The sequence below is a fragment of the Egretta garzetta genome, unplaced genomic scaffold, assembly GCF_000687185.1.
Source record: "Egretta garzetta isolate BGI_Z169 unplaced genomic scaffold, ASM68718v1 scaffold57, whole genome shotgun sequence".
In the NCBI taxonomy this organism is placed as follows: Eukaryota; Metazoa; Chordata; class Aves; order Pelecaniformes; family Ardeidae; genus Egretta; species Egretta garzetta.
The window spans coordinates 930,495-951,136 of NW_009260180.1; the positions used below are offsets into that span (position 1 = coordinate 930,495).

General features: G+C 41.3%; 1 protein-coding gene across 1 annotated transcript in view; it reads left to right on the forward strand.

Moving 5' to 3' along the window:
- The window catches only part of PRKAR1B (protein kinase cAMP-dependent type I regulatory subunit beta), a 100,772-nt gene that overhangs the window by 73,749 nt on the left and 6,381 nt on the right, over positions 1-20,642 (forward strand). Inside the window, exons 7-8 of the mRNA XM_009641824.2 lie at positions 3,213-3,273; positions 6,788-6,909. Coding sequence (XP_009640119.1) covers positions 3,213-3,273; positions 6,788-6,909 — 183 coding nt within the window. The remainder of the gene's footprint in view (positions 1-3,212; positions 3,274-6,787; positions 6,910-20,642) is intronic.

Sequence of the window (20,642 nt, forward strand, 5' to 3'; positions counted from 1 at the left end):
TTGGATTTTTTTTTCCTTTGCATTTCTTAGCTGTATTTTCCAAACAGAAGCTCATTCTATTATTTTCTACTCCAGTTTCTAATGTTTCTAGGTCCTTTCTTGTTATTTTCCTGTCCTGGCAAGCTTTCATAGTATCTTCTTGTCTGCAGATATCGTTACTGTCTGATTTGTTGCTGCTTCTAGAAGATTCATGAAAATATTGCATAAGAACAGACTTAGCACATGTCCCAGGGAGAGTGCTGGTTGACCCAGAAATGACTTGAAGGGTAGTAGAAGTTACGATGGTGTTCATACTCATGGCCTCAACTCTTCGGGTAAAGCGACTAGACCAAATAAAGTATAAAAAGGACATCAGGAGTCAGAGATGACATTATGCCTATGAGAGGGGAATATTAGGCTGATCAAGGTAGGTGGGAAATAGGCATGTTCCCTCTGTTTCATGGGGAGGAAAAGATGATTAGACCAATGGAAATAAAAACATGTTTTGGTTGGTTGTAAGATTTCTGCTGCTGAGTTGGTTTTAGGTTGCATTAGCGTTCTCTCAAAATCTCTTCCCCTCACTGTGCTTATGAAAGCTTGAGCAGAAAAACACACTCAAGTGAAAACAATGTGCAAGAGGGTAAGCCAGGCTTCTCCTTTCTGGAAGAGAAATTGGGATCTGGTAATGCTGATTGGGATCCAGCCTCATGTGCTCTGAAAATGCAGAGGCAGCTTCTGTGCCTGCCTGAGCACCCTTAGGTGAAGCTCTGCTGTCGGGTAGCTCGTGCTACTCTGGAGGCTGTTGTTTGCCTCCTCCAGGAGTGACCTGGATGGATGGAGCCATCCTGCAGGTTGAGTCATGAGCCATCAGTTGGGTCACCTTGGGTTTTAGCGCATGTGCTGGGAAATAGGAGTCCTAAGCCTCAACCAGTAGTTCTTCCCCAGGCTCTTGTTCACCCTTACCTTTGTCTGTGGTATCATTCTGAGACATGGGATATTTGCATTAAGCAGAGTCCCTCTGAGGGTCTAGATACTATCACAAGAAAAAATATTATAATAGCACATTTAATTAATTCTTTCCACTTCAGTTTTGCTTTTGCACTTGTCTTCACAGTGAATTCTGTACCACTGCCCTGGCTTAGTTTAGCCAAGATGTAACACACCCATTTTCGTGTAGGAAGTGATGGGCTCTTGCTCTCCGGGCCAGGCGGGATGCCTGCAATTCTTACCTTCCTGGGTCTTGTCTGCATCTCTAAATACTCGAAGCTGTGGTCAGGCGTCACTTATGGCTGCTGATTACTGCTTCTTAAAATTCATCTGTGTCCACAAGTCATTTAAAAAGCATTCTCCACATCTGTCCCCGGGTGCCCCAGCCCATTAAACTAAACCACCAATCTGGTTTTCCACAGCTGTCAATTTTGCTGCTCTCATTTCCACTCGATTGCAGGGAGAAAAGCAACAACTGCACAGTGTCCAGTTTTCCATTCTTTGTCTCGCAGCGAGCTGTCAGGATCTGGCGTGGTTTGCAGAGCCTCCTCTGTTTGAAGTTCATTTTTTTTTCTTTCTGGCACTTCAAATGCTCTCGGGGGCCCCCAAGGTTGAGAACCAGGTTTGTCAGACAGAGAGGTCAGGCAAGGGTTACCGATGCTATCGCTGAGAGGCGAACTGTCATCACCAGACTCGGAAATTATGAACGGGGTGTGGAGAGGGAGATCTTGGTAGCTGGTGCTGCTGATGATCCAGAGATACCTGGGAAGAGTAGCAGCTCCTGACGGTGCTGCGGCTGTTTCAGAGCAGGGGTGGCCCCAGGAGAGGGGTGCAAATGGGAGCTGTCCCCAGAGGAGAGCACCCAGCAGCTTCTGCTGATGCCAAAGCCTGTTGATGTTGGTGGAAGGATTCCCACTGCTTTGGCAGTCGTTGGATCAAGCCCCACCTGCACAATGCATGTAGGAAGAGGGACAAGGTTTAGTTCTTAGTTATATCATTGCACTTGAGTAACCAGCCTTTCCCGTTTTCACACTTTCATACATCTCTGAATGCTTTGACAGTGGAGGGTAAAATATTTCTTCTCCTTTTCCTTTGTCTATACCCACTTTCTGCCTCTGCTTCCAGCACTTACCAGTGCTCACTTGGAGAAGGAGGAATAGAGAAGTGGCTTTTTCTATGGCAGGTACTGATACTTGCTTCCGTCTTCTCTGCCCAGCCTACAAGTTAATGCCATCTTTATTTCCCCTTTCTTCAGAAGCTGAGTGTTTCATCTTTATGCATCTTTATGTAGATTTGACTAGCAGGCACCAGGCAGCCTTCGACATCCACAGGGAATCTGCTTGGTCTGAAATGATGAGGGCTGTCCTATAACAGTGTGGAATAAACTGCACGGTACCAAGGAAGACCCTGGAGTTCCTCTTGAGTAACTGGGAAGGTTTTCAAGTCATTTGTGTCACTGCAGGAGGAGTTAAGGATGAATTAATTATTTCTTTTATTGGTAAAACTGCATCGTATTTATTCATACCGGAACGTCCTTCAAAGATGCGTGCTGGAATGGCTACTTAGGGTTTCTGTCTGTGGTGATCAAACACTATAAGCAGGAGGGTTCTCAGTAATTTACCACACAACAAAATCTTAGTAGAGTGGGAATGACTGTGCTGGTGGCTGCATATACATTGATGGATCGTCTGCTCCAAAACACTTAAATCTTGTTAAAATAATAATAGGAATATGTTGCTCAGCAGTAACAATACATACAACACTGTTCAGAATATAAACCAGGCTTACAGATGAACACTCTTGGCATTAAAGCGGTTTTAACCTAAAAGGATGGGACCCATGAGGGGGTCATTTTAAATTTTATCCTACTTTGTAATTGTAAATTGCCTTCTAGCAGGGCCTCATTGGTAACAAGATATATATTGAATTAGCTAAACAGTTAATTGATGAAGCTCTGGCTTTAAAATGAGTGCCTGTAAATAATGGATACAATTCATCTGCGGTGTCCAGTAACACCAGTGAAGTCAGTGAAATTACACCAGGATTGAATTTGATTCCTTCTGTCTTTGCTTATCAGCAATAGAACTTGCCCAGACATTTTATGGGGAAACATCTGCCTTAGGCTGTTTTTACTGGCTATGCTTAAGATTTGGAAGGGGAGGGAAAAAAAAAGAGCAGCTCTAGGAAGAAATCACAAAAATACTGTGTAATGTTCTACCTCTCTTTTCTCTCTCCTTTAATAACAGGGCAGCACGCTGAGAAAGCGGAAGATGTATGAAGAATTCCTGAGCAAGGTCTCCATTTTGGGTCAGTTGCCGTTTGGATTTGCATGTTAGTTCCTCTGTTATACGTGTTGGTGGAATGGATTTTGGTCTTTGGTGGCACGATGAAAGCAACAGTGGTCAAACAGAAGGTCTCACGGTTGTGCTGTTTCTGAAGGAATGAAGGGGTAAAGGGCCCTTTTTAGGACTTTTTCTCATTCGTTAATATGCACTGAACATTTGTTTGAAGGGCAGATTCTTTCCTTAAATATGGGAGCAGGCATGCAGTGGAACCTTTTGGTAGCAGCCGCTGCAGTAGAAATCAAATGGATAGAGGACAAAACAGTGCAGAGATACAAATTTGTCATAAAGTCCAGTTATATCCTTCCAGGTGACAGGTGAGAGGCTTTTTCCTGTGAGAATACTGTATTTAAGTGCACTAAACAAACTAACCTCACGAAGCAAAACAGACTGATTTTTTTTTTTCTTCTGTGTATTTTGCAGCCCCTGTCTCACATTCTTAAAACATCTGTTTAGCTTCTTGTCCTTGGATTTTGTTTCCCTTTGATTAATGTGATAGCCACAAAATTTGGACATGTTCTTGATGGCCTTCAGTAGGAAAAACAACAAACCCATAATGTCTGACCAATCAATCACCATTAGGAGAACAAAAGCTTCTAATAAGGAGGACAGGGTTAGACAGTACCATGAAATGTTGATGCTGTAAGAGAAACATCATGTTTCTGCTGGGGCTATTTTGAAAAAAACAAAAAACCAAAACAGTACAGATTGATTTGCTATATAATTAAAATACTTCTATTTCTATTTAAACAATTTTCTTTTCTTGCTTATGGTATTCCTCTACCATTTGAGTTTGTTTACCTGAAATATGAGAGTCTTAGTGAAAATGTACTTGAACTTCCAAGAGGTGCTGTGCAGGAAATTTTCAATTATATTTGTATGCTTAAAGTAAGGCCAAGTATGTTGCTCACTTATTAATGAAGTTTTCATCATTTAAATGCCTTATTTTATGCTTAATTTAAATCTTCCTAAATTAAGAGCACAAATTATACCAAATTACAATGAGTATTTAAAGAAAAAAGGCTCTCTGCACCTGCACTAATGAGAAGCAATTACAACAATGAGACATTTCAAAACAATTTCAGAGTAGAAAGGTTATTCAAAGATGCGCTTCCTTAAACATGCGGTTTGCAATATAATTATATCCTAGTTTGTAGAATGGCTTTTCAATCTCAGTAAAAAAAGGGGTAGAACTTCAAGGTTCGAACCTTTTTTAAATATGGAAAAGCACCAGACAAAATAACACATCATTTCAGGAGCATCGAGAATTTAGGTGAAATGTGTAAAGATCTATTTCACATGTCTAAAAAGTAGGTGACAGCTAGGAAACAGAAAGGTATTTTAGCACTGAGAAGTCGGCTTCCCTTCATGCCTTAATGTGGTCAGAATGTGGTGATTTTGTGGTGGCAAAACCTCTACCTGCTTCTGATAGAGATTTTTTCAAGGCTTGCATAGTGGCTGTAGCTAGCCACAATTTTTGGTTTTTAAAGCTAAAGATTTTTTAGATTATCAGTAGCTGCTTGTAGTGTATTGAACAAGCTATGAGAAAACTAATTGTTAAAAATCTTTCTTCTGGAGTTTAATTAAATGTAAAGCCATGAATTGATATGTACAATTTAGAAATTGCAAAAAATTGCATATGGTCTACTTCATTTGATGCTTGACTTTTAACTCTGCAACTAAAACTTTAGAAGTTTTATCATGTATCGTCTTCTATATAATGCTCTGTTTGCAAGAACCATTAACCAATGTATTTGTAGTGGTACAATTCCCTTAGACAAAAGAGAGACGCTTCGTGACCACAGCTAGAATTAGCTTTGAATTTTTCATAAAGCCAACTGAAGAAGTTTCAAGAGAGTCTTTCTTTCCATTGTTAGTTGCCGAGTTATTTTTTTTTTAATGAAAAAGCCTATTCTAGTCTGTATGAAAGAGTTTTATGCTTATTTTTAGTCAAACAGAGCACTTTTTCAATGTTACTTTGGCAATATAGGCTTGGTCTTTGAGATTAATGCTTCTGCAGCAAAAGCCACAAGTGCATTAGTGATTATAGGGGTGGAAAATATTAGAAGTATTCATTTCCCAAACAGCAACAGAAAGTGGCATAAAACCCACAAAGATGTATGTGTGTCAGGCAACTCAAAACTTACCTTTGGTGCATTGATCACGCCGATCTGGTTTTTTTACCAAACTCAGTGTGCACTTCTGAGCTCAGCCAAAAGGCTTTTTAACTTTTAAAGAACAACTCTTTTACCCTCACACGATACTTCTAAGCCACACAAAATGGGAAAACTAGAGTCTGAGAGAACAGCCCAGATCTAATCCTGGTGTCAGGAGCCGTGCCTTGACTTACCATAGTTCAATAACTCATAACAAGTAAGAGTCAGGAGAGCTCTAGTACGTGTATTTTAGCCCAGCTTTTTGAGTCAGTGAAGGTTATATCATTGTATTATCTGTTTCTTTTAATAACTTTTAAACCTGTCACTTCTTTCAGTCAAATCTGACAAAAGTACAGAAGTTCAAATACAATTCATTGTCTTGAATTCTCATGCAGATGGATAGAGGAGAGAGAGACAGGTTGGCACCCCTCCTCTCCCCAAGGGCAAGACAGGTAAAATTAATCCCTTAGCAAACACAGGAAGAGGAAAGCAGCGGGACAGGGAGCAGCCCTGGACTAGCCACTGTGCAGGCTGTCTTTTGCCGTGCAGGTATCACAGGGGATTTGTGGCAGCTGCAGGTGGGTGACAGGACACAAAGGCACAGGAACCAGGCTGCATGAGCTCCATTACTCATAAAACAGACCATTAATATTTTCTTACTAAAGTTTATTTTGAATTTTTATAACTTTTCTCTCTAAGTGGGGGAATGAAAAGAAAAACACTTTGTAAGCCATCCCATTGACAAGTGAAACAGAGATGCCACTTCAAACACCCATACTGAGCCTCTGGTCCCACTGCCACCCATGCTACCAGGGCCTTGCCCTTGGCTTCCCTGCTGCGTGGTCTCACCCACAGGGGAAGAGTCATCTTTTAGACCAGCACTTTTGCATCACTTATCTAGCGGGCCATCAGTGACCGGCTGAGAGCAACTCTGATGAAAAGACAGCAGGACTTGTTCTGACATCTGGTGTGGGATGTGGTAAGAGAGGATCCTGTATCGCTGGTATCTCCAAACAGCTCCTAGGCTGCTCCAATCCACTGCACCATCAGGGCAGCACAGATCAGATCACAGGCATAGGGAACCAGAGCCAACTAATCCTGTCCAACTTTTAAGATTATTATCTGCATGATTACTAAAGCCTAAGACACAATGAATAAATACATTCATGTTTTCCAACTGGAGGTTTGTGCAAAGTGCCTGGATGAAAGAAATGTTTCTTTTATAACAGAACCAGGCATAGCAGAGCTGTCAGATTAGATATAAATCTTCAGTTAAAGTTAGAGTCTTTTTATAATAAAGCTTTATGATCTTCAATATTTTAGAGTCCCTGGACAAATGGGAGCGGCTGACAGTGGCTGACGCACTGGAACCTGTCCAGTTTGAAGACGGAGAAAAAATTGTTGTGCAGGGAGAGCCTGGTGATGACTTCTTCATTATTACAGAGGTAAGGTTGGCATCCTCATAAGCTCTGTCATTTCCTGGTAAAGATCAAGACTTCATAATAAAGACATTTGGGTTCAGTTTAATCTCTTACTTCCGCATAAATTTCAACTAACTTCACTCAAACCAAGAGACTTGCTCAAAATTCAAATGAATTCAGATACCAGTTCCACGGAAATGTCTCAGTGGGACTATCCCTAATTTCCAGTAAATTGAAGACGCAGAGGAATTTTGAGGTGTGTCTGGTGTCTTTACTGTTTGAAGGTTTGTTTTCTACATGAGATTTTTCTTGTTTAAATCGCCAATACTTTAACAAGGCTGGCCACCACACAGTGCATTGATCATTGTTCCCCAAGGGAGTTATAGAGGAAATCACAAACGAACATCTGTAAACTGGAGCAGGAGACCCGATCTGAAAATGGATAATTTGTTCTTTGTTTTGCCTTAAACTCAGTCCAAATGGCTGAGCCATTTTCTTGTTTACTCTCACACAGGCAGGCAGATCTGTCAGGCAGCTGAAAATGCTGACAACTTTTTGGGAGATTATCTGACACTTCAGTTCCACCATCTCACTTCTGCAAACAGATGCCGATGGGATTTTTCCTCCCTCTCTGACATAAATATTTGGATCCTTGGTATCTCATACAAATGCCTAGGTGATGTGATATAATAAGTTATAAAAAGGTATTAGAGAGCCTGGCTAAGAATAACAAGACAGCATTAGGATATGATTGTATATGTACTGAAGTAGGAGCTTTTCAGTCCCAGCTGTGAGTGTTCACACACAAATCTATAGACAGGGAAAGACCAACATATGGCTGTGTGGTGACAGTTCAAGTGCAAATCCCAGGCCAGATGTTACGTGACCAGCAACAAGGCAGTGGTGGCACAGGAGCTCGGAGGTAATCTGAATCCCTCTCTGTGGGAGAAGGAGGGTCAGATGGATGGAAGGAAGCTGGTATCATTTTCCTTCTTTGGGATCCAGTTGTATGTACACAAAATACATCTCTAGCTTCATCAGGCTGCTGTGTTGTGATGTGTTAGAAATATGTATTTGATATATGAACATGGTTTCTCTTTTGATGCTCACAAAATTGTCAGTGCAAATAACTGCACCTGTATATCACACAGTTAGACACTTAAGGAACTTCAAATATGTGACTGACAAAGGAGTGCCCCTTCAGAAGAATAGTGTCAGAATAAAAGAGACTAGATATTACACTGGAAATTTTTTTTATTAATAAGATATTTAGCATATAAAAAAATTTAGGAAATACAAATTTTTTTAAAAATACAGAATTTTTATTGCTACTAGTGTTACTAAGTGTCCTGTTATTCCTTGCATAAGGCTAGGAAAACCTGATTTTCTCAGCCATCGAATCCCATGTGGAAAATTGGCAGCTTGCTTAAGAATTACCAAGGGCCTTTATTTTCCCCCTCTTGATGGAACAGCTGTTATGACTTGAATGGGTAGAAAAGTATTAACCCTGCATACTGCATAATCGTAAAGCATCTGCTCACCTCACCCTTCCACTATAAATCTGACATAGTTTTTCACTTTGGAAATTGCCTGTTTTTCTACATTAAAGAATGAACATCCAGTATCAACTATTTCTTGTGCTGTGGTAGTATTTGTGCCTGCTCACACATAGTTTAAGCTTTGCATTTTAAACCTGATTTCACAGGAGTTTACATCTTTGATGTTAAACTTTTCTGCAGGAGAGTTGATGCGAGCCGCCAGGAACACATTATTCTACAAACTGGTTGAAAGTAGTTTTGGCTGGTTTGTTGTCACAATATGTTGAAAAGTCATTAGCTTCTTTCATATGTTTTTTGATGTTTGTGGCCTTATGGTCCAAAACACTCAAAATGCAGCCAATTTGTTTGGCTGCTATATATGCAGAAACCATTTCATATATTACCAGAATGCAGCTTCCTTTGGAGTACAGTATGTCCAGTAGTACGAAGCTAAACTTTGCCACACAATTTTTGAGCAAGGTACTCATTTACTATAAACCATGTCATTTGTGGCATGCCTTAGACAAATCAGTTACCAATTGCCAAAGCTGTGATGCACCAGCATCACAAATAGGGGTTCCAAGGGGGATCCTGTGACTGCTGTCATAACAAGGTTCTCTAAGACACCCAAGACTCACACATAGAATTTAAGTTCTTAGCTTGTAAATTGTTTAAATTAGGTTTGTATAAACATCATAATTTAATCTTTCATTTCTGGTTAGCCTGCAATGCTGCTCTCCTATGTGACATCCCTTTGGGATACCATCTTTTAAGGATATTGGTCCTGCAGAAGGACATAGCCTGTAAGTGAGTTGGCACCTTCAGGATCTGCAGATTTAAGTGCAACCATTAAGCCCTTTTGAAAGGGAGACTTCTGGCCTAGGTGATGATCAGAACAGCAATTCCTGCTTTAAACCTGGATATCATCCTGGTTAGTAGAGACAAGGATAGTCTCCCCCTTCTGTCAAGCAAGCACGTTCACCTTTTTCCCTGTTTTTCTTGGTATAACCTTTTTTTCATGTCTTTCAGTCCACTGTCTGATCTCCAGTGTTGCACAGATTGTAGCAGGGTGCAGGGTGCAGGATGAAAGTGCTACAGTGACCCACGAAGAGCAAGGCTGCAGCAGGAGCTCAGCCAAATTTTTAGAAAAACAGAAAATGTGCACAGGGAAGAGTCACAGGAAACCAGGGCTTTTTAAGTTCACTGCTTACAAAGCTGTTTATGGTTCATTTTTTGTTGAAAAGTCTCATGAGAGAAGTATTACCCTGAGATTCCAGGGCAGCTACAGTTTTTCTGCCATCCTAAATCTTCACAGGCACCAGTAAGATGTTTACTTGCAGTAGGCTGGGTGCTTTTCCATTTAAATCTCAAGCAGCCTTCAACAAGATTTAGTTTTAATATTTAAAGGCTGTGATTTTTTCCAGAGATAGAATTATTTTAATGTTTATACCATATTCCTTAATTTGAAGATAGGATCAGAAGTGAATGTCTGCTTACAAAAGCAAAGTAACCACTCCTGTGAGATTGATTTACTGCACTTGAAACTGGTAATTAAAAAAAAAAGAAAAAAAGAAGCAGCTCTGCAGTTTCTGTATTTTCAGATATTTCCAGGTCTTATTTTCCCACTCTGGTTTTCACACAACAAACTCGGGCTTTCCCAGACCAGACAGATGTGGAATGTATCTGCTGGATTCCAAGGTCATGGAATTATCCCATATGAGATTCCTGGCACAGAGGTGAAAAACTTTAAGCACCGTGAAACAATTGTTGCCATAAAGAATTATATTTTGGCAAGCATAAATCATAACAGATGTACAGTTTCTAACAAATACATTTGCAGTTGTATTGTACACTGCCACACTGTGTACCCAGCAGTAGGGAGGATTTATTCATCTGACTTCAGATAACGCAAATATTTTTAGCTAGCGTTTTAAAGTGGTAGCTTGCAAAGGCATGTGAGCTTAGCAGAGTTAAATATCCTAGCAAATATTAAGTCCCTTTAAATTAAATGCTAGTTGAATTGGGAGCTGATTACATTCCTGACTTATGCTTTGCCGCTGACTTCAGTTCGAACAGTAGTTCAAATGAGTGTAGCAGTGCTCAGGAACTGGAAAGAAATGAGGGTTTTGCTGGTGTCTAGGTTACTAAGAAAGGTAGTGACAAGAGTATTAAAAATAGTGGTTATGATCGTGTACTGCTTTCTTAAGTTCAGCTTCGAACTTGGCTGGGTGGCACCTTGAAGAAAGTCCATAATGCAGCTGCCAAAAAGGTGGGGACCTGCAGCCGTGAAGTGCCAGCTCCCACCCCTCCCCATGTCAGATCATTTGGATCTGCTTGCCATGACCAAGCACTGTATACGGCACACAGATACTGTCACGGGACTCCACTGACTGTGCTCAGGGAGTCTTGTAATCTCAGCTGCGTACTGAGAGCTTGCTGAACTGCTGCCATATGGCCCTAATACTCCATAAAGTTTGACATGGCATAAGAAAAATGCATGCACAGACACAAACGTACGCAGGTGTAGGAGGGGAGAACAGAAAAAGGTTTATAATAGTGCCACACTGTGCCCGAAGAGCACAGCTTGTAACTGTCCTTTAAATGTGCTCTCCGTAGCCTGTCATCTCCTTGGAGGACGGTTTGGTTTAAGTGGTGCAGAAAGCAAAGAAATAAAACTGCATGAGAAGCAAAACATTTCCAATTAATAGTTGGTCGAGTTGCCCAGCAATAGCATGCAGCAGCCTAAAAATAAAAGACCTAAAAATAGAAGATAATTCACAGGAGAAAATTCAAGGAGAAACGGACCCATTGTATCGAGTAGTTTCACATTAGATTTTGGTTTTAACTTTAAAAACTAGTACATTTAACTGTGGATTAGTGCTAAGTTACAGGGGGTAGTTGCACCCTCCTCTGCAACTCCTTTGTGAAAAGCACTTCAAAAAAGCCGGGGATTTGTGTTCTTTGTTATTATCCTGCTGGTTAGAGAGGAGGCAGGGTCAGAGCATCTGATTTTCAATCTCACCTGTATTATCAGTCCAGTCTGTGGGCAGAATGTTGCCCTCCCTGTTTCCCCATCAGTGGGAATAATCCTAATGACACTTCGTAAAGGTGAGCAAAAGCTTATGGGAAAAGGCATAAAGTATCCATCAGTACTGAAACCAGGCAATGGGAATAGAAAAATTGGCAAATAAGAGAAGCATTTTCCCTGGTAGTGCAGAAATCCTTCCAGAATTAATGCATAGAGCTGCCTGATTGACAAAAATAAATAAAATTAGTTGGTAATGATTATTTGTCCAGCACTGTTCTTGACTGATTACATTGAAAACAGTCCTGTAATCCTCGGGGGGCTGCTAGCTTTCATGCTGCTGTTGACATTTCAAGTCAGGGCCACAAACTGGTTCCAGTCTGGGCAGGATCCACTGCGAGTTCTTGCTGAGAGTGCACTTGAGATACTGTCCTGTAGGTGAAATCAGTGTTTCCAGCCCTGCTGACACTCTTGGCATGCTATGGAGTGTCTCTGCACAAATGCAGTTCAAAGCCTTGGTAGGTGGAACAGTGTTTGTAAACTCTTCCTACCATGGTAACGTGCACCAGCAGCGGAGGGTCTTTGGTCTAACTCGGAAGGGTGCCCTGTCCCTCACAGGATTGGGCCTTTTTGTAAAAAAAGTCGACTTGAGTCTTAAATTGAACAACAAGCACCTAAAGATTTATGATTTAAAAACTCCTTAAGAGGGAAAAGAAAAAAGAAAAAATAATAGCCCAATTGTTTCCTGCTCTAAATTGTTGCTCTTTGACTTTCTAACCCAAGAGAGACCCCTTTGGCACCTACCCCTGCGACAAGCTGGAGAACTACAAAGTAAACTTCTTCCGTATGGTTAATGAAGTCACTGCCTTAGGCACACTCTGCTATCACACCTGATAATCTCTTTAAAAACACAGTATGATTAATTATTAATTAGGAAGATGAATGTTGTCTAGAAAAGCAGTTTCAAAGGCTACAATCCAAACTGCTTAGTGTTACCGGGATTTTGTTGATACCGAAAATGTTTGTCAAAGGCAGCCTACAGCGACTCCTAATACACCTAATAAACAAAATATACCGAATAAAGAGAGCCAGCAGTAACTGAGGGCTCTGTATTTTACTTGTTTTTAACTGCAGAGACATTGTTTCCTGTGGAGCTCCGACAGGAAAAGTACTTTCGGTTTTCCTGGTATCACCTAGTTGTGCTGGAGCAAGAGCGTTCCCATTGGCCCTGCTTCAAAGTTCATCTGTATTCGGGATGGCATTTTTAATGGCCAGCTGACGTCAAAGACTGAAAGTTAGGTGTGCGATTGGGTCCCATCCTGACTAGGGATGGAGGTGAAGTATTTTGCTGAGTCAAAGGACCTAAAGCGTCAGCTTAGTCCAACTTGTTAAACTCAGCTTAACTTTTGACTTCTGTGGGCAGTGGATCAGGCTGCATACACGTGCAATATCCATATACATGCAATCCTGAGCGTATCCTTATCTCTCCTCTGTCGGAAAGGCACAGTGTTTCATAGGAAGCAACTGGCTGCTCCCCTTCTTCGTCCCACCAGCCATGGAGGACCTGTCAGTGACTGCAGGTTTTGGCCATTCCTTCCAACTCTTTTCTCCAGCCCCACTAATAACCACTGCAGTGCAGTCACCTACAGTAAATTCTGCAAAATCTGAAACCTCAGAAGTGATGTACGATGGAGCAATTTCTTAACAAATTTGTGAAACTTCAGATTAGCCAATATTTCTAGTCTATTTTAGAACTTTGCAGATTTTGTTCCTCATTTGTGGCAGAAACCAGGACAACTGTATGTAAATTCTGTGAGTTGCTATGAACCCAGAGACTGGAGAATAATGTATAATAGTTTAAAAATGTACTGTTAAAAAAATACTGTCAAACCCAGTCATGACTCAATCTTGAGTCCACAATCAGAATTAAGTCCTCTTGCATCATTCTTCTCTGACACCATTAAGATCAGCTAGCTTTTATATTATGAAAATGAAGCTTTTTTTAAAAAGAAGTCTGATGGGTAGGAAAACAATGTAAAAGCAAAGTACGCAGCCAATAGTTTGTTATGGAAAAAAATGCTCACCTGGATTGGCACATCCATGTAGTATGACCAAATAATTTGGGGAGTCCTAATGGCTGTGCTGTACAACACATGTAACTTTTTAAGCAGCTCATTTTATCTTAGCTACTTATGTGTCTTACATGAACATCTCATGAACTTGGCTGGATTTATTCTTACTACACCTGTGTGATGAGGCATGTGAAGCAACCTCCACGTTGCACATTGTGGTCTGAAGCACAGGCACAAGAATTAAGGTAGTTCTTCATTCCTTCTGAAGACAATCAATGGGAATTAGGCACCTTGAAGGTCTGGACCTTCATGATTTCTCTCACAGAAGGTCTAAGGCAGGGAAGCAGTGTTAACCCTATGGACAGAATCCCAGGCTAATACATCAACTGACCATCCTTTTTTCCTTCGTGTTAAATTTTACCACCAAAAATGATGGGTGTTATTTTCTAACTGCAGGTTATGTGGAAATCACTTGCACTTTGTGTTGCTGACTGAAATTTGTTTCTTTATTCCCTTGTTTTTGTATAAAAGTCTTTCATAAATCAAAGGTTGGCAAATAATAAAAATCCAAGATTATTTACTGGCTAAAGGAATATTTGCAGTGTCTTTGGCTACATAGTTCAAAGGATTTGTCTTCTCTTGGAGAGTAGCCCTAGAACTGCTGATCCTTAGCTGTAACATAAAAGCCGTCCCAGGAATGATGCTATCGGCAGTCCCAGAGGGCTAAAATGGCAGCTGAGGAGTGAGATGCTAGTGGTCTTCCAGGACATTGCAACTGAGAACATTGCTTACGCTAGCATCATGAGGTGCATGCAGGACTGGCTGTGTTACTCTGTGTCACTGGGACGCTGGTAAACTTAGGTCTTGAAGCAAAACCACCGGGAGGATGCAGTGTAGCCATACTATTCTCAAAGGCTTGAAAGCAGTTTTCATAACCTCTCTTTTGCACATGCTATACCCAGCACAAAAAAAAAAAAAAAAAGTGTATGAATGTTTCCCCAGTTCACTTTTGACATGACAACTTGTGTAGGAGTCTTCAGTCTCATTCAGCTGTAATTTAAAACATCTGATTTGTAAACCCATAAAACTGAAGTTTATGCTGGAAATACAGACACACCCTGGCCTCTTACCACTATAGGTTATGTGGAAAACTGGGAGATCGTTTGGTGTGCAGAGAAGTAAAACCCGAAGTTAGTAATTGGAAGCTTCATTCTTAATATATGCATGCTCCATTTGAATTTTCCTAAAAATCAGAGTGCTAGACATTCTCCCTCTTCAAAACAGCCTGTGGCTTTTTATTTAGCTAATACTTGCTTTAAGGTATGGTCGATGCTTTGACTCTTCTCTCTTTAGTCTTGTCCAGTAGTGTCTTCCTACCATGGAAGTCTGCAAAAGCAGCAGGGGTTCCCAGGTAACGAAATCCCTCTCCATGTGAGTAAGGAGAGCCACACAGGCTGTTTACCCCTCAAGGTTTTCAGGAGGTTCTCAGGATCCCTATAAGCTCTTTTGGCATTGAAGACTGAGCTCACAAGCCCTGATTCAAAACACTTAGTCAATGTGAACAAGAACTTTATGGCCCCAGGCACGTTAAATCTAAACTCTAAATTAAAGGCATCTGCTGTCTCAGGAGCTAGGAGCTCTGTCCTGAGACTCACCTTAGGAATACTTCTCTGTCTTTGAGCAAAACTACTGCAATGTAAACAAAACCTGAAATAAAGTGGTGTCCAACCTGGTGGAAGAGGAATGGAGAATTTCCTAATCGCTGCTGTAGTTCAGCCCTTTCTCTGCATCATGTTAAAGCTGTCCCTTACTGAGATGGCTTTTGTCCCTCCTCTGCAAAGATACCGTTGAGATGACTGCAGGTTTACTGAAAGAATACGCCCCTTAGGGCTCATTCATTAGCTGTGTAGCGTGGATTTTGTGGAGTGTGCACGGATCTCTGCAGCGTGCTTCAGGAAGAGGCAACTTGGAGCACACGAGGGGTTTTTTTCTGAATTTCAGAACTTGGTCCTTTGAATACACAAGACTTGCCAACTGAAAGGACTTAAAGAGATCTTTCCAGGGGGGATTTTCCTGATATCCGTGATAAACTCCCTTCTCTCCTTCTCCCAGTTTGCTCCAAGTTTTATTTCTTGCTCAGAAGCTGTTGCCCTAGCTGGCCACAGCTGCTCGCCCAGCCCTGGTCACAGCATTAGTTATGAGACTTCAGTGATGATGTCTGTCTCAGCCTTTTGCTTGGTCTGGTTACTTCAGTATCTACAGAATGTTTTCACAAAGAAGCAGATGGTGGTAGGAGTAATTGGGCCGTAAAACAACATTAACATCTAAAAACGATTTTCACCAGAAAGGATTTTGCGGGCAGGGTGAGGGAGGTTCAACACTGTTTTCTTGTTTTCTCTCCTGTGCATTCAACCCTGCCCCTTCTGTAGGTGGTAGCGCGCTGCACTGTCTGCTTCCAGGAGATGAGCCCTGTCAGGTCAGTCACAAACATGAACAGTTGATGAATAACCCATTATAGAGTCACTTTTATGTTGACTCAGTGGACGTTTCCTGGCTTCAGAGAGAGTCAAGATAATGGCTAGCTTTGTAGAAAGAATCTCTAAAATGCAACATTTTTTTTCCTTTGTGACTTTTATTGCTTTGTACGCTGACATGTCTGAGGGAGGAAAACAGTGCCTTGTTGCCAATAATCCACAGCGCTTGGCACAGACGATCTTTAAAATCTGGCACCGTGATGAATATTAATTCAGTTGTTTTCCCACAGAAGCTACTGATTACTCAAGGCCAAGTATCACTGAGATGATTCATTAAAACCCGGCATCTGAGCCCACCTTTACTGAGTGGATCTACTTTTTGTCACCACTGCAACAGGTGTAATAAAAGGGGCAACTAAAATCCTAGAAAAAGCGTAAAGATAAAACTGCAGAGGGACCCCAAAGGCTGGGCTGTGATGCAACTGCTTCCCAGCTTTCTGGGACTGGAGCCAGGACAACTAGCCAAGGAGGATCACACCCCAGGCGAGGGGCTACTCCCATGGCTCAGACCTGGTATCCTGATCCTTGTGTCACCATCCCCTTGCTCCCAGGCTTCCCAGTCCCACTTGGCAACTGGTGGTATGGAAGAGAAGCACGGCACTACTGTGGCACCGAGGCAGGGGGATACAGAGGCCACTGTGGTGTTCCCCCATCAGATAATGGGGGATGTTGATGACTGTGGATGAAATCTTGAGTCCCCCAATACGTGGATATGCCTCTATCAGACACCTGTGTGATCTAGCCTCATCTTAGCTCTGCTGCTGTGGCTCAAGGGCAACATTTTGAAGTCAAAAGACTATAAAACTTCATGTTGTGATTCTGAAAAGCCTTTCAACTGTAAAGGCTTAATGAAAAAAATCCCAATTTTTCATTCTTTGTGCAAAACCCACTTTGTTTTGCGTAGGTACTGCAGGGCTCTCCATGCATGAAGCAAATAGCAGTCGATGCAGTGTATTCTGCTTCTTTTGGCTTTTCACTGTGTTTACTGGTCTCTGCCTGAATCTTGTCTTGTTCCGTCTACTTAAAATATTTCTTTTACTTCAAGGGGAATACATTAGGTACAGCACAGGTTTAATGCAGACTGTATCAAAGAAACACTGAAGGGGAAGATTGTCTGAGATACTGCAATAGGAGGATGAATAAACGATTGAAAAGGTCTTCCCATGTCAAACATCTATGATTTTAAATACTAAACAATCAAGGCAAAGGCGTTTCCTGGTGATTAATGACGGGCTGGGTGTAGTCATGTCTGGGCCTTAACCCTGGCCTCTCGTATATCCCTAGGAAATGCCCTGTGGCTCAGTTGTTTCTGCTGTTTTAAGCTACACTTGGTTTATGATTGATTGTCATTTTTAAAAGTACCTTTATGATTGTGGCTATTTTGGTGACTGCTCTAGACAGCTTTGTTCCTCTCTCTGGGGTCTGGATGTTATTCCTAAACGAATATAAATGTGCCTAGGTAGCAGAGGTGGTGGAAGTTTAGACATAAATAGGGTAGGCTTACACAGGTGTGACATAGCTGGTGCACTTGGCAAACTGCAGATTGTTTGATACCGAGTGTGGCTGTAGAGCTTTGGGATTATAGGATTTGTGCCAGCTGGGTAGTAATATTTACTTTCCATCTTTGCTAGACTGCAGCATGCATTACTGTTGTTGAGAATGATAGCCAATAAGAATACGATACATTAACGTTATAAAGTTATGATGACTACGTAAAGATAAGCACAGACATTGTCACTGCGGTTGTTTCAGTGCCAAGGCACTTTCTGCAGGACTGCTCTATCTTGAGGAGATCGTATGGGTACCACACTGCACCCCTTATTACGATAATGTTGGCCTTTGAGCTCATTTGACATTGCACTATTAGTCCTAACGATGTTCCCAAGGCACTGGCTTTCTGAAAATCCTCTGAAATCAGTCGCACTCAAGATTTCCACAGTTGTGGCCCAATTGAAAAAGCTGAATGCGTAAAATGTTGTATGTTTGTTTTCTAAAGCTGTCAGTTAGCTCCCGGTTTTGTCGTGGGCATTGGCACTGTCTCATCTCTGCACTGTAATCTGCAGTGAACCCTAATGGCTGCAGAAACTTTGCTAGAGATAAGCAAACCAAACAACCACCACCTTCTCAGTCAGCGCAAACCTGGGGTCTGTTCTTGTAGCCCTTACCCCCGCAACAGTCATTACAACAGGCGCATCATAAACGATAGTCATAAAAGTAAAGTTTGCTGAACTGCACCAAAGTTGCTTGAGGTTTCACATCAGACAACTGAACTGATTTAAATGATTATTTTTTAAAGTGGAGGGTAAAATATTAGTGGACAGATCTTAGCGGGTCTCACAGATTCGCTAGGCAGTCACTGTTTCCAGGAGTTTTGTAGCATCAGGATCTATAGCTTTTGACTCTCCTTAATTTAAGGTAATGATTTGGAGATGCTCTACGAATTATTTAATTGCGTGCATGAAACAGTAAGCAGGCAGATATGACCAAATAAGGTATAACTTATTGTGGTTGTAGCTATGGTAGTGTAAGAACATTGCCCAGACAGTGTTTGTAAATAGGCAGATAGTATCTTTTATTAGATATATCCGGAGAAACAGGCAACTTGGAGAAAGGCACGTGTGCCCAAAAGCTCTCATCCCTTTTCTAGCTGTGCTAGTTGGTCTAATAAAAGATATTACTTCCACAAACCTCATCTTGCCTGCAATTAAATAAAATACTCCCAGAATCATACTGTGTGAAAGATCTTTTAATTCATTTCAGATCTGCTACAGCTTCCATTAAAACCAATAGGAGTCTCTATATCCAGGTCTCTCTGCTTCACCATGCGAACAGGAACATTTTATACCACTTCACAGCCTCTTCGTTTGTCTTTTGTAGTAACTTAGCAAAGATTTCATAGTGACACATAATGAGGGTTTGTGTGACTGCGGAGTGAGGGGAAACTTATCTTTTGAATGTGTGAATTATGGAGTGTGCCGATTAACAAAGTGAGAAAGAGCAAAGGTATGTTCGTAATAGCAATTGATAGAGTTAACAGCAATAGCAGATGGATTGGCCTGACCTTTTCCATCTCTAATTCTATCGACTGTGCTGCTCTATTCTAGTCAATGGTGAAGAGGAAAACAAAATAGGCTAGAAAAACTTCCTAAGCACAAAACTAGGATAAAAATGTAACGTTTTGAGGGCATGGGGAAAAAAACTGTCTTCCATGCTTTTCTTTAAAACAGCAGTAGAAAAGCATGAAATAAAAATGGAAGGAGAAATAGCAACTTCCTGCTTATGAAAATTAAAATTCTTTTCCTGAAAAAGTAGACATTTACTGTGTATACTTAGTGTATCAAAAGGACGTAGACATACACTCATGGTAGAATAAATATTCTTCAATTTTGATAATGATAAATATGTCCTTAATTACAGATGGAGCCTCACTATATTTTTTACTGATTGCTATGTCTTTAAAATGGGAGGTTAGACCAGCAAAACCAAAACATCAACAAGATTGAGTTTTAAACCAAAAAGTTTTTTAAAAAGTGCTCAATTTCCCTTCCCAGCCACTGCCCCTGGTGAAGGACCATACTGCACAGCCTGTCCCACCCAGAAGTAACATGGACACATCACTGTCCATCACGTTTTGCCTTGTGCTGCCTGGGAACGATCCCTTCTGATCCGTTCATGATGCATGAACACTTGCCTTTTGTAGCCAGGCCAACTGCTGGCTGTAAGATTCATACTTAAATATAAAAATAGGGCTCCTGAAGCAATTAGCGCTTAGAAGCACATGCAGGATAAGGCCTGGGAATCTCAGTGTTGATCCAGATGGGTCACTGTCTTTACACTGTAGGATGTCACACTTATCTGCACAGTCCGACAGTTTAAAAGTGAAACATTTATCAAAATCTCATTACTTTGGGGAGGATGGAAGCTCATGGATTATAAACCTTAATTTATTTTTTATATCTTAAATTATGGTGCCGTATCTAAGCCATAAATTTGTTACAAAACAAACTGCTGATGCATTTGAAAGATGCGAATAAATACTCCCAGCACAGTGACAGAGCAGTGACAGAGGGAGTGAGCAGGTGCGTGGGGTGGGGATGGCAGCGAGATGGTGATGGCACATTGCTTTTGGAACTGCTACTCTTGTTGTTTTTGCAATAAGATGCCTGTATTTGCTTGGAGGAGAGGAGAGAAGGTTAATGATATCGGTTCCTGGGAATACAGGCACTCCCCAGTGACTGAAAGGGAATATTCCTGGATCCACCGAAGATCATCATTTCACTCCCAAGTGCCTGCTAGCAGAAAGACACGCCTGTCTGCTTTCAGTTTAATATCATCACAAAGTCCTGATTTATTAAATGGTGTCAAACTTCTTGACAGTCTTTGAGCCTGTGCTCTGTAGGTTTCGCTTGGTGGTGTAGGAGGCTGGAATGGCTATCAGTGTACAAGACAGGATTTTAAACTGAGCAGCACTAAATAGCCTGATCCTGCAACTCTAGGACAGTGCAGTTTACTTCAGAGAGACTGATCATGCCAAGTTTTGTGTGCCACTTAAGGGGAAATCTTTCCCACTGAGACCAAATGCTTTTTG